We start from the raw sequence: 13,658 nt of genomic DNA, 5'->3' as shown, positions 1-13,658 counted from the left end.
CACAACTAGCGTACAATCCGCTTGTTACACACACAGGGACGCGCAATATTAAAAATAAAAGGATTCCTTTCTGGAGAAGTCTTTCTGCTTGCAAATTTCGCCATTTAAATAGCAAGTCCACTATGGTGCAAGCGCAACTGGCTTTTAAAGGGAATGGGAGATGAGACTCTGATTGGTTTATTGCACATTACACACCCATGACTCATTAAGAGACTAGGTACAACCCTTTTGGACCATGCGCCTGGCGTGCTGACCATTTTTCCTTTCGTTAAAGTAGCAAAAGTGGATTCGGAAACGCCCTAAGTGCACCTGCGCCATGAGCTTAGATCATTAAAATAGGGCCCTAAGACATTTCTTTACTCAAGAAACACTATATATAATATATATATATTATATATATAGTGTTTCTTGAGTAAAGAAATCACATTACTTTAAACAAACAGTTCTTTATTCACCCTTGCATTGCATACAAGCAGAGATGCTCCAAAATGTGTGCAGCACTTCATTCACTTTACGATAGAGGCGGGTGGAGTTTTGACTGACAGTTTGAGGATCCAATGGAGTTACGAGGTTCAGTCACAAGCTCTGTTTAATACTTTTCATTAGTTAAATGTTAGCAAAAACGGCAGACGGGCGTAAAGGGCGACCAATATTAATGATTTATGAAAAAAATAAAAATATGGAGAGACAAGGTTTCCGCTCGACAGGGACGATATATAGATGTCTGGAAAACAGAGTGAAAGCTCCATATTTTTTTGTTCAGAGGGCAAAATCCACACCTCAAATTGTAACTTTAGCTCACTGAGGTGTCTTGACCCTCTATGCTTGTTGTCCGCTGGGCTGGTCACCACTTCCGAGGTCCGACTCGGCTTCTCCGCTCGCGCCCCCTCTCCTTGCGGCGAGTCGAGTCAGTGATTTAGGAGAAGAGTTTTGGTTCCTTCTGCAGAAGCAGCTGGCTATGTCCGCTCGGAACGAGGGTGTGAAGAAACCATAGATGACCGGGTCACAGCACGTGTTGAGGTTGCCGAAGACGAAGAGGGCATGGTGGACGTATTCCGGCATCAAATGCAGCATTCGAGGCTGGAACCAGTACCAGATGCCGAGCAGGTAGTACGGCGTCCAGCACACCACAAATGATGCCACAATGATGATGGTCATCTTCAGGGTCTTCATGCGTGCCTGTGGGATTATGTCAGTTCCACTGCGTCTCAGACAAGGTTCCCCACCTAGAAAATCAAACATTTGACCTGCTTTATCATTTTGACCAGTTTTATACATTGAATGAAAAAATGAAAAACTCTGCTTTCTAATGATTAGAATAACACTGCTAAGATGTTCTTGCCTAGTATTTTTGTCTTGCTTTTCATTAAAAATATCTAAAAAAAATTCTTAAATCAAGATACATTTACTTGAGAAGCAAAATCACTTAAGATATTAAGGGGTTATATCAATCAAAAACGTTTACTCACCCTCAAGTGTTCCAAACCTTTAAAAATGTCTTTGTTCTGCTGAACACAAAAGAAGATATTTTGAAGAATGTTTGTAACCAAACAGTTGATGGGCCCCATTGACTTCCACGGTCATTTTTTTCCATACTATGGTATGGTTACAAACATTCTTCAAAATATCTTCTTTTGTGTTCAACAGAACAAAGACATTTTTACAGGTTTGGAACAACTTGAGGGCGAGTAAATGAAGACAGAATTTTCATTTTTGGGTGAACTATCCCTTTAAGTATTCTGAAAAAAAAAAAAAATCAAAATTAAGTGAGTTTGTGATTAAAACAAACCCAGAGGGGTCAGAAAAATAAACTTTTATTATTCTTTTTAAACCAACAAACAGTACCCCCTTTGTTTAAAGCACAGATGATCTTTTTCTTAAGTAATTTTGTTTCTCAAGTTCTTGTACTTTGATTTGATTGTTTAGATATTTGTACTGGAAAGCAAGGCAAAAATACTGAGTAAGACAATTATTTTTTACATAAGAATTATGCTTCCAAACGGTTGTCAACATAATCAATCAGTCTGTCATGAACATTTTCTCAAAAACAAGTTGTCTCTAAAGTACGGAAAAGGATTAGAGCCAAGCAATGATAAAAAATAAAACCATCTCGAGATTAAAGTCATTAAATTACAAGAAAAAAAGTCGTTAAATTATGAGAGCAAATTCGTAATTTAACAAATTTGTTCTCGTAATTTTGTTCTTGTGACTTTTTTCTCATAATTTAATGACTTTATTCTAAACATTTTATCTCGACTTTTTTCTCAAAATGTAACAACTTTTTTTCTCGTAATTTAACGAATTTGTTCTCATAATTTAACAACTTTTTTCTCATAATTTAATGAATTTATTCTCAACATTTTATCTCAACATTTTTCTCAAAATTTAACAACTTTTTTCTCGAAATGTAACAACTTTTTTCTCAAAATTTAACGAGATTTTTCTAGAAATTTTACTACTTTTTTTCTCGTAATTTAACAAATTTGTTCTTGTAATTCAACGATTTTTTTCTCATAATTTAATGACTTTATTCTCAACATTTTAACTCGACTTTTTTCTCGAAATTTAATGACTTTTCTCGAAATTTAACGACTTTTTTCTCAAAATTTAGCGACTTTTTTTCTCGTAATTTAACGAATTTGTACTCATAATTTAACAACTTTTTTCTCATAATTTAATGAAATTATTCTCAACATTTTATCTCGACTTTTGTTCTCGAAATTTAACGACTTTTTTCTCGAAATATAGCGACTTTTTTCTCGAAATTTAACAAGTTTTTTTCTCGAAATTTAACGACTTTTTTTCTCGTAATTTAACAAATTTGTTCTCGTAATTTAACGACTTTTTTTCTCATAATTTAATGAATTTATTCTAAATATTTTATCGACATTTTCTCGAAATTTAACGACTTTTTTCTCGTAATTTAACGAATTTGTTCTCATAATCAAACAACGTTTTTCTCATAATTTAACCATTTTTTTCTCAAAATTTAACAACCTTTTTCTCTAAATTTAATGTTTTTTTCTCGAAATTCAACGACTTTTTTTCTCGTAATTTAACAAATTTGTTCTTGTAATTTAATGACTTTTTTCTCATAATTTATTGAATTTATTCTCAACATTTTATCTCGACTTTTTTTCTCGTAATTTAACGAATTTGTTCTCGTAATTTAATGATTTTTTCTCATAATTTAATGAATTTATTCTCAACATTTTATCTCGACTTTTTTTCTCGTAATTTAACGAATTTATTCTCATAATCTAACAACTTTTTTCTCGTAATTTAACAATCTTTTTCTCTAAATTTAACAAGTTTTTTCTCGAAATTTAACGAGTTTTTTCTCGTAATTTAACGAATTTGTTCTCGAAATTTAACGACTTTTTTCTCGTAATTTAACGAATTTGTTCTTGTAAATTAACAACTTTTTTCTCATAGTTTAATGAATTTATTCTCAACATTTTATCTCGTAAGTTTTTTCTCGAAATTTAACAACTTTAATCTCGAGATGGTTTCAGTTTTTTTATTATTGCTTGGCCCTAATCCTCTTCCGTACTAAAAAATCCAAACAATTCACAGATTTTAATAAAAGAATTAGTAATAACTCAAACTCTGTACTGCCGTTTGAATTGAGGCAGCTACAGTGATCTATCACAACACATGAAAGAGACATTTATTTTTAGAAATTCATAATAAAACTGAAGTAATTTGAAAAGAAAGAATTTGCACTAGTGGCCAAAAGTGATGTCTGGAGGGGATACTAAACACTAAACTTGGTTATGGTATTTACTCAGGAAAAACTGCATAGAAAAACAAATAGCTCACATGAAAAAGCATACACTGACTACAACATAATCAGTTATTAATATTTAATTTGTTCTCTCTTATTTGTGTATGTGGTCATAATTTCTTTGTATGACAGCCAGGCCAAAAATTATATCACAATTTGGCAAGGTTTATTGCGTTCCCATAAATAAAACTATTGACTCCAAGCACAACTAGCGATACGCTTATAAAATCTTTAACAAATTATTAATAATATTTGAATAAAGGTCACTGACATCACTTTTGGCCACTACTGTACATCATTAGTGGTTGAGAAGAAAGTTCTTCATCAAATTCAATACAAATGGAACTATGGGAATTTGGATGGAGTTACGCTGTATATCAATGACAGGGACCGTGTCAGAAGAGGGCAAAAGTCAATTACCCTTCCCTTTACCACGAGGCATCTGGCGGTTGATTTCCACGAGGATTCGGGTATAGCAGAAGCTCATTACCAGTAGAGGGAACACATAGAGGGTGACAAAGTGGAACATGTTGTAGGCTGTTTCCTGCCAGCGCTGCTGGAAGCTTCCATGTGTTACACACTGCACAAAGTCAACTCCTTCAGCCTTAATTGCTCTGAAAATAAATAACTGAAACGATAAAAAAGCAATTTATAAAGAAAAGTATAATAAGAGATGTTTTTATATTGTCTAAGCTTCACTTCTCGAAAGCATTGTGAGTCTAACTTGATCATAGAAACCTTTGGTGCAGTTGGTTTACAATCAGTTTAGGCTCACGATGCTTGTGGGAAATGCCGCCCTGGACACTTGTTTCTTAAATGCATAGTTTGCCTAAAAAATTTAAATCCTGTTGTCATTTACTTGTTCCAATCCAGTATAATATTATTTCACCTACAAAATGCGATGAAATTTTTTTAAATTTTTTAAATTCTTTGCATCCTTTTTGCATCTCCTCCTAGAGCTTTAAACCTACAACCACCAAACTCAGGTCAGACCTTCAGACTGTTCTTACGCTTTTCTAGCTGGAAAACGTACGGTTTTTGTTGAATGGACTACGGAATATAGCATAAACTTTCATTGAGGCGGTCAAAACTTTTGTACAGTAACTCTAATGGAGTATTTAAGCTTCATCCACCAAGTACTGATCACTAACAAAGCTTAGCATCTAGCTTAGGTCATGGTAGTAACATACTAAAACATGCTAGCAACATATTAAATCATGCTTGCAATATGTTAAATCATGTTAACAATGTGCTAAATAATGCAAGCACCATGATAATTCATATTAGCAACATGATAGAAACACGTTAAAACATGCTTACAACATGTTAAAACATTATCAATGTGTGAAATCATGCTAGAAACATGTTAAAACATTGATAGCAATATGTTAATTCATGCTAACTTGCATGTTTACAATGTGTTAGAACGTGTTTACAACATTTTATTGAGAAAATTAAACATATTTTTGAGAAAAAAAATGTCAAGCTTTTCAAATATTTTCCATACTTTCAGACAACCAACATCAAAGTAGCTATTCCATGCAAGTTGCATGGAATATCTAAAGTGTGTGAACTGTAAACCTTCGAAGAATCCAAATATACCTATTTTTTTATCATTTTACACATTTTGCAACAGCAAGACAAAGGATTTTCATGTCATGACAGCTTGTTTTGGGATGTTAAAAATCTCTTCAGTTTTGCTGCATTGTAGGTGTTTCCCTTACATTTGGGCTCTATGGGATGTAAAATGGATTTTCAATAGGGGAAACACTTTCTGCTATCTCCAAATATCATATATTCTTGTCATGTTATCACCTTGTGCTTTCAGATAAAAGAAATTAATTTGTTCCATGGCTGCATTATTTTTTCATGTGACATATTTCTCTATATTCTCCTGCACAATTTATCAGGTAGCACACAGTGTGACAGAGGGAAGCCCATTTTTTTTTTCTCTGGGGGAGGTGTGTGAACAGAATACAGGAGCAAGGAGCTAAAGATATATTGATACCCACAATTCACCACCCACTCTGTCTTTACAGTAGGATCTCTTTCCAATTATCCATGGCTGCCTAACTGACCTTGTCACAGACAGGCTTCTTTATCTCACTTGTAATTATTTTAAATGCTGTGGTCACATCCACAGGCTGCTAAAAATGACATTACTGGAATTAAGTGTGTGGAGGGAAACAGAGACACACTGACAAGTTTCAGTCAGGCATTTTAAAGGTTATAGAAAATGCTCTGGGACTAGTATAGCTTGACAAATAGGATCTATAATCAATGCAGCAAGTGCTCACTGAAGAGTCACTGATCCAGGGTCAGTTATTGCACCACTTTAAGCTATAACTGATTGCTTAAAGAAATGCTTGAGCTTTGATGGCTATCGGGAAATGTGTGAGGTAGACTGAAAGTGCAATTTCCCTAAAAAAACAACATACATGATTTCAATTTAATTCAGTTTGAGCTAAAACTAAATTTGGTTCAGTTTGGCAATGTGCCACTTTACTTCAATTTGTGCACCACTAACATCAGCAAATGGAATTGCACTTCTGTTTTCAAACAGGTTTCCAGAACACTTAATCCATTTGCCATTGGTGGGATAAACAAGCAGTTCCACCTCCTCATACTACTTTATTGAATCAGTGTTATGTTGGAATAGTTGGGATACATTGCATTTTTTTGGGAAATCAGCTTGCTAAAGCTGAAGCACTGAGGCTTTCCTCTCGACTATATGATAACATGGTCCATTTTTCAAACATGTGTATCTTGTGGTCAAAAGGATGAATAAGCACCTAGCAAACAGCTTTGTACCGCTGGTTTTACATTTGGTTTTACAAGTGATTGTTTCAAGCTGCAGTCTGTAATTTTTTTGGTTAAAAATTTCTGAGCAAGTACATAAGCAGCCAGTGTTCAAAACTATCTCCTTACTTTAGCCCGATTCACAACGTTAAGCTTGTAATAATGTTTTCTAATTTGAGTGGTACTTATTAGGTTTCCGTGGGAAATTCGAGCATGCTGTCGTTTGTCTTTGCGTCATTACGCCATGGCCGTTTACATAAAGAAGGAGTCCCAGCTAGTAGGCTATAAGGCATGTGGAGGATGCTGTAGGTGGTGGATCATTTATAGCCTTTTCTCACAGCAGCTGGAATAATTAAACTTATTTTGATGGTGGAATGTATGGTATGACAAATGGACAATTAGGGATTAGACTGTACAGAAATTGAAATCTACAGGTAACGCTAATACAACTAAATACATGTAGTCACGCAATGCTGATGTTGTTAACATTAACAATTTGAGAACAAAGTATAACAATAGTAATAATTTGCGTGGTTTGATGTGATATGAGCTAAGTGATCGTTAGATTTAATCACCATTGGTAGTGCGATTTATTGTAATGCCTTTTTTGGCAGATTTGATGACATTTTCCGGTGAAAATTCTTATTTTGGTCATACTTCCAAGACTACAATTAGTCTTTCAGAAGTACGATATCCAAAGGTGTGGTGACTGACAGCCACACATACTCAAAACATTAGATTCATCCGCGCTGAGGAGCCGTGCCGATGCACAACCCATGTAAAGATGATAATTTTGCAAATAACTGCAATTGCAGGTTTCAAACAGAGATGGCGACAAAGAGGCAAACCCTTTAGACTGCAACAGTTGATTTAATTTGACTTATTAAGTCAGTGTCATCATAGCTATGAAGTCATTTGGGTATTTTGGCACTACAAATTGTATTTAAAATATTAATAATTATTATTATTATTATTATTTTTTTTTAACCAAGCCACAGTCCATCAACTATTATTTCAAAGGCGAGGTTCATGTGGGATTCACATATGAATTATGATATGAAACTGGTTAAAGTGTAGAGTAAGGAATAGCTATGCAAAGTGGCAGAAAGTAAATTTCCAGAAACTTTCCAGTATTTCCCTAAAGTTTCCAAAAAGCCTGGAAAGTTTTTGGAAATGTACCAGGCATTTTCCACCCCTTTGCATTCCTATAAGGAACATTTTAGTATTATTTATATACTTTTATCATATTTATTAATATTTTTATTTAGATTTTATTTTTATCATTTCAATTTTACGTTTTAGTAATTTTATAAGCTTGTCATTTTTATTTTTATTATTTTTTATTTTATTTTTTAATATTTATTTTTTTATCTATATAGCTTTAACTTATTATTTCAGTGTTAGTAATTCTATTACTTCAACTTAAACTTTAACACCAGTTAGTTGCCAAAGCAATCTGTAAGCAATTTTGTAATAATTGTTTTGGGGTTTTTTTTTACCGCCAAATGAAGCTTTAGACATCATAGATGACGTGCTTTTGGCCAAATTTAACATCACTAATCTGATTTTTTTGTAAAAATCTATGAAATTTAGCAAACAGAGTTTTGAAAGCCTTTGTATTCAAATTAGCAGAAGGGCCTGTTTGTAGTTGTCTCTTCATATTAAGCTGTAATTGGACAAAGTATTTTAATGAAAAAAGACCTTCATTTAGAAAAAAGACCTTTAACAAGTGTTTTGAAACACAAATATTATCATCCATCTATAAATCCTCCAGGACAGTTTTGTGCTGCTCCATTGCAAGACAAGTCACACACGTGACAACTCCAATTAATATAACATCTTGTTCACTTACCTGTGGAGAGGCAAGCAGGATGCTGAGGATCCAGGCAGCCAGCAGCATCCTCCTGTTCCTGCGACCGGCATCCAAAGCTTCTAGTGGGTGCAGGATTGCATGGTGCCTGTCCAGACTCACCACCACCAGGATAAATGCTGACGAATGCATGGCGAAGAGCTTGAGGAAGCAGAGGAGCTTGCACATGGCATCGCCGGCATACCACTGCACTGTGATATTCCATATGGCGTCGAGTGGCATCACTACAAAAGTCATGACCAGGTCAGCGGAGGCCAGGCTGGCAATGAGCGGCCTCAGGTGGGAGGCCAGGCGGCGTCCTCGTCCCCTGGTCACGCTGATCAGCACTGAGAGGTTGCTGATGGCTGCGAAGATGAAGAGCACCAGGGTGGCCACCACACGGAAGCGAGCAGCAACAGTGAATGTCGGTGTCTCCCAGTCAGAGGCAAATCGAGGAAAGGAGGCGTTCAGCAGAGAGGAGTTTTCCCAAATGCTCGTGGGACTCGCTGACAGGAGAGACACGTTTACTGACATCCTGTAAAGGCGGAAAAAAGACTTGTTTTGGTTAAGGCTTTTTGTGATACTCAAATGTATAATAGTAATATTCTATGACATTTCAGTCTCATGTGGATATTAGGGTTGGGTGACATTCAGAATTGAAAAACTGCCTCATTTTCAATTCATAAGTTGGAATTACATTAGGAATTTACAAGTAATGGCATTCTGTGTAATTAAGTGTTCTTCCATCTTTTTCAATAAATTTGTTAAATATGAAGAAGTGTACAGTTATAGTGTTTTTGTAATAAAAAGTCTCTTATTTATTTGGTCAAAATACACAGAAATATTGTGAAATATTTTTATAATTAAAAGTAACTCTTTTCTATTTTAATACATTTTAAAATGTAATTTATCCCTGGGATCAAAGCTGAATTTTTTCAGCATAATTACTCGTCTTCAGTGTCACATGATCCTTCAGAAATCATTCTATTTTGCTGATTTAATGCTCAAGAAACATTTATGATAAATGCTGGAAACAGTTGTGCTGCTTAATATTTTTGTCAAAACCTTTTTTTGATGATATTTGATAAATAGAGAATTCAAAAGAACAGCATTTATTTGAAGTATAAGCATTTATTTGAGACATTTCAAATGCGTTTATAGTCACTTTTGAACAATTGAATGTGTCCTTGCTGAAGTATTTTTTTAAATGACCCTAAACAAATGTAAATTAAGTATGCATTTCTATAGGTGACATTTCTGATCTGTTCATATTTAAAGCATTAGTTCACTTCAGAATGAAATTTTCCTGATAATTTACTCACCCCCCTCATGTCCATGATGTTTATGTCTTTCTTTCTTCAGTTGAAAAGAAATTTTTGATGAAAACATTCCAGGATTTTTCTCCATATAGTGGACTTCAACAGGGTTCAATGGGTTGAAGGTCCAAATTCAGCTTGAAAGAGCTCTACATGATCCCAGCTGAGGAATAAGGGTCTTATCTAGCAAAACGATCGGTCATTTTCTAAAAAATAAAATAAAAATGTATATATTTTTTAACCACAAATGCTTATCTTGCACTGCTCTGCAATGCGCCACGCATCACATAATCATGTTGGAAAGGTCATGCGTGAAGTACCACAGTAGGCAGAAGTACCACAATTGGGCGAAAAACTCCATCTCATTTTCTTCTCCAACTTCAAAATCGCCCGACATTGTTGTTTTACCTTTTTTTTGTAAAAGGAGTTTGACTTAGTCTTTGCACATTCGCTTTGTAAACACTTGCTCTGGAATTCCACCTACGTCACGCGTGACCTTTCCAACGTGTTTATTTTTGCTTTTTTAGGAAATGACCAATCATTTCTCTAGATAAGACCCTTATTCCTCGTCCGGGATCATGTAAAGCTCTTTGAAGCTGCACTGAAACTGAAATTTGCACCTTCAACCCATTGAACCCCAGTGAAGTCCACTATATGAAACTATATTTTCCTAAAAAACCTTTCTTTTCAACTGAAGAAAGAAAGACATGAACATCTTGGATGACATGGGGGTGAATAAATTATCAGGAAAATTTCATTCCTTTAAGGTCTATAAAACCATCTTTAAACTTCCAAGCAAGGCTTTGTCAAGGAATCGTTCACAGTTTGTCTTGTGACAAACCTTCCTTTTCTAGTTTCAGATAGATAAAGACAGACAGACAGACATTCATGAGACTGACTCTCATTAATTCAATTCTGAATTTTGCTCAACTGTTCATTATTGGCATTTGCTTTGTGCACTTAATAATCCTTTCTGAAATTCAGCAAAACATTCATCCAGACATGAATATTCAGATCACATCACCTAGAGACCCTGATTCCCATTACATTACTGTCACCACAGAGGCATTTTTCAGCCTCATGACTTTTCACCCAAACGTCTATCGCCCCCGCAGTCTAACATCCTCTGCATTTTCAATGCCCATCTGCCATCTCATCTATCTACAGATAAGAAACTCTTGCCAGGGGCCTTTATTCATTCTGGATCTCCTCTGGCAAATAGGGAGACCTTGGTTAAATGGCAGAGAGATAGATTACACCTCAGAGGTTTTTAAAGGTCTATATATAAACCTCCGACACAACTATCGGGACTCTGCGCTGAGATTATGCACAGGCAGAATGAGATTCACAATGAAGTAATTCACACGTACTGCCTTGTTCATCATTCTTTCTGATATCTTATTTGGCCACTTGGTTAAACATACTCTACACCTTTATGATAAGATTTGAATTAAATTAATAAAAATGAGTTCAATTGAGTGATTATGCGATAAGATAAATCGACATGGCTTACGTTCTTGATAACATCGTGAAGACAATGGTTTAATGGTTGAGGTTTCCCATGTGGGCTCTGGTTCTGATATAAATGCCCTATCATGCTGACAAATTGCTGTTGTCAGAATTTCCCTTCGCTCTGAAAGTGATATTGTCTTTTGTATAGCTGTAGTCAGGTAAACAGCATGGAGGTGATAGATAGCGAGAATCCTATAGTGAACACAACCTCTGCACCATCCTCCCCTCTTTCTGCACCTCCACACCGAATTGCACGTGTCAGTAATACATCTCTGCATTGTCACTGCAATTGTTCTTCATGCTTGGCATGAAATATATTCTTCAAAGAGTAGAAAATGTCTTGACCTGGAGATATTTATTTTTGCCTCTTCCAAAATCAATATGCATTAAAAAAAAAAAAAAAAAATTCATGAAGAATATTAGGATGAATGAGCCTATGTATATGAAGTAGAGCTGTTACAATAGATCATATGCTTGGCATCACTGTCAGATCGCTTGAATGATTGCTGGACACCCGCCCGATGGAATCATGGCGGATTTGCACTCCTGCCTCTTAATGTTGGTAAACATTATGCAAAAATATGCAAGGAAGAGTGCCTGCTATCATAACTCTTTAATATAGCATAAGTGCTGTCATGAATATGCAAACCTTAAGGGCTGTTAGAAATGCAAAATCAGAAAACTACTGGACTTTGATTTCTTTCTTACTTTCTTTTACACTCTGAATGGTGTTTTCTTGGGGGGATTCATCATACAATAGTTGCTGTTTAGGAAACCATAAACGTTCCACTTCCTCTTTAGGGATCACTGTCATCATAATCTCTGGAACTTTGCCTGTGAATTTGCTTAATTATATTCATATTCTTGCTCACATGACTAATGACTTGGAGCCAGTTAATTAAGATAGCGGTGATGAGAATATTAAGATTTGATGGCAAATTCATGTGCGAGTGGGCTGATATTTGCAGTGGCTTAGAAGACTTTATAGTCTGACCTATGAGAAGAGACAGAAAATAAAAAGAAATGATACTGCCACTTCTCACATTTGGCTATTTTTTTTTTCTGTTGGATAGTTTTGTTAGGTGTTTACTTTAGCAGAAGTCAGCAAAGTCTAGAAGATTCTGACAAAGTGTCATGAAGCACATGTATAATAGCAAAAAAATTGTATTGACTAGTTAATGTATGCCAAATATTGGTGCGATATGATTAAAAATTAATCTACATTATATCAATGATACTGTTTTCCTTGGCTCGCCTCAAAAAGTTTCATGAAAACACCTGATATACATGCAGGATTCATCAATGAAAGTTTTTTCGTCCATTTACTTTAGTTTCTTAAAACAGAAGTGATTCTGAAATCAATTCCAAACTTAGACCTTTTGTCTATGTTTCCAAACCTAGTGAGCCATCTATCATACTTTGATTAACATAACATTGATGATCATGCACATGATGCCAAGAAATGCTGTCATAGAAAACTAGGTTTTGTCTCCTCAGTAAGCTCATTACAGTAGCCTCTTAAATAGAACATGATAGAGTTAGACTTACCTGTTTGCTGCAATATGTGATTTGTAGATTAATCCATGAATATGTCACTCAGTTATTTATGTATTGGACATATGCTGCTCTAGAGAAAATAAGCGCAGTTCATTAACATGTCGTGTTGTTACGCGGTTAAATCCACGAGAAGTCTCGTTCTCCTCCAACCCCCGCATGAGCTTGACGGCACCATGGACTCCTGTAGGGAACAGTTTGCCGCAGTCGACGGTAATCCACTCATCAGGGTGATAGCGATTCTCTCCCGTTGCAAAAGTTTGGTTGCAGGACGCTTTCGAGTAGTACGGCACTTTTTAAGAAGCTACATGTTGTTTTATTCGCACTTCTTGCCAAAAAGCCGACTGTTAAACGGACTCGCGGAGCTGTCCAGGTTCTGAAGAGTCTCCAGTGGAGGAAGACAAGAGCTTTAGTGTGTGTACAGCAGCAGCGCTGCTTCACCTTCAGACACTCATCAACCGCACAGCAGCACAACACACACAGTGAGGAAACCTCAGCGTCACTACACTCTTACACGCTGTGAAATATTCGTCATTTTAGCGAAATGACGAAAACAGTTGGTTAACTGTAATTTAGCTTCCCATATACAGTATAGTGGCTTTATAGAGTACGATAGATCTTATATGCCAGATAATAAAGCGCGCAGCCATCTTTAGAATTTTGTCTTTTCTCAGTAGCTCTGTATATTTCTGTGGCATTGCTGTCTAAGAGTAATTAGCTGGTGAAGAGAAAGTTGTCATGAGCATTATAATGTTTGAAGGATGTCATAACAAATGTCAGTAGCCCAGGAAGCTTTTAAAACGAGCGGTTCATTCATAAATCCGTAAGATCTTACCTTCAT

General features: G+C 35.5%; 1 protein-coding gene across 1 annotated transcript; it reads right to left on the bottom strand.

The window, feature by feature from the left end:
- Nucleotides 1-819: 819 nt before the first annotated feature.
- On the bottom strand, nucleotides 820-12,932 carry gnrhr1 (gonadotropin releasing hormone receptor 1). Its single transcript, XM_067411202.1, has 4 exons — nucleotides 12,812-12,932; nucleotides 8,439-8,970; nucleotides 4,208-4,415; nucleotides 820-1,226 (listed from the first exon to the last, which is right to left on the bottom strand). Exons 2-4 carry the CDS (start codon nucleotides 8,967-8,969, stop codon nucleotides 820-822), a joined length of 1,146 nt encoding a protein of 381 aa, XP_067267303.1. The 5' UTR covers nucleotide 8,970; nucleotides 12,812-12,932.
- Between the last annotated feature and the right edge of the window lie 726 nt (nucleotides 12,933-13,658).

The sequence above is a fragment of the Chanodichthys erythropterus genome, chromosome 15 (genome assembly GCF_024489055.1).
Source record: "Chanodichthys erythropterus isolate Z2021 chromosome 15, ASM2448905v1, whole genome shotgun sequence".
NCBI classification, from domain to species: Eukaryota; Metazoa; Chordata; class Actinopteri; order Cypriniformes; family Xenocyprididae; genus Chanodichthys; species Chanodichthys erythropterus.
This window is presented reverse-complemented; position numbering and strand designations above follow the sequence as displayed.

Excerpts from the sequence above, each read along its gene's own strand:
- gnrhr1 (XM_067411202.1), bottom strand. The coding sequence starts at position 8,969 with ATGTCAGTAAACGTGTCTCTCCTGTCAGCGAGTCCCACGAGCATTTGG. Across the intron at positions 4,416-8,438 it reads TCCTGCTTGCCTCTCCACAG|TTATTTATTTTCAGAGCAAT; the intron begins GTAAGTGAACAA and ends TTATCGTTTCAG. Across the intron at positions 1,227-4,207 it reads GCCTCGTGGTAAAGGGAAGG|GTGGGGAACCTTGTCTGAGA; the intron begins GTAATTGACTTT and ends TTGATTTTCTAG.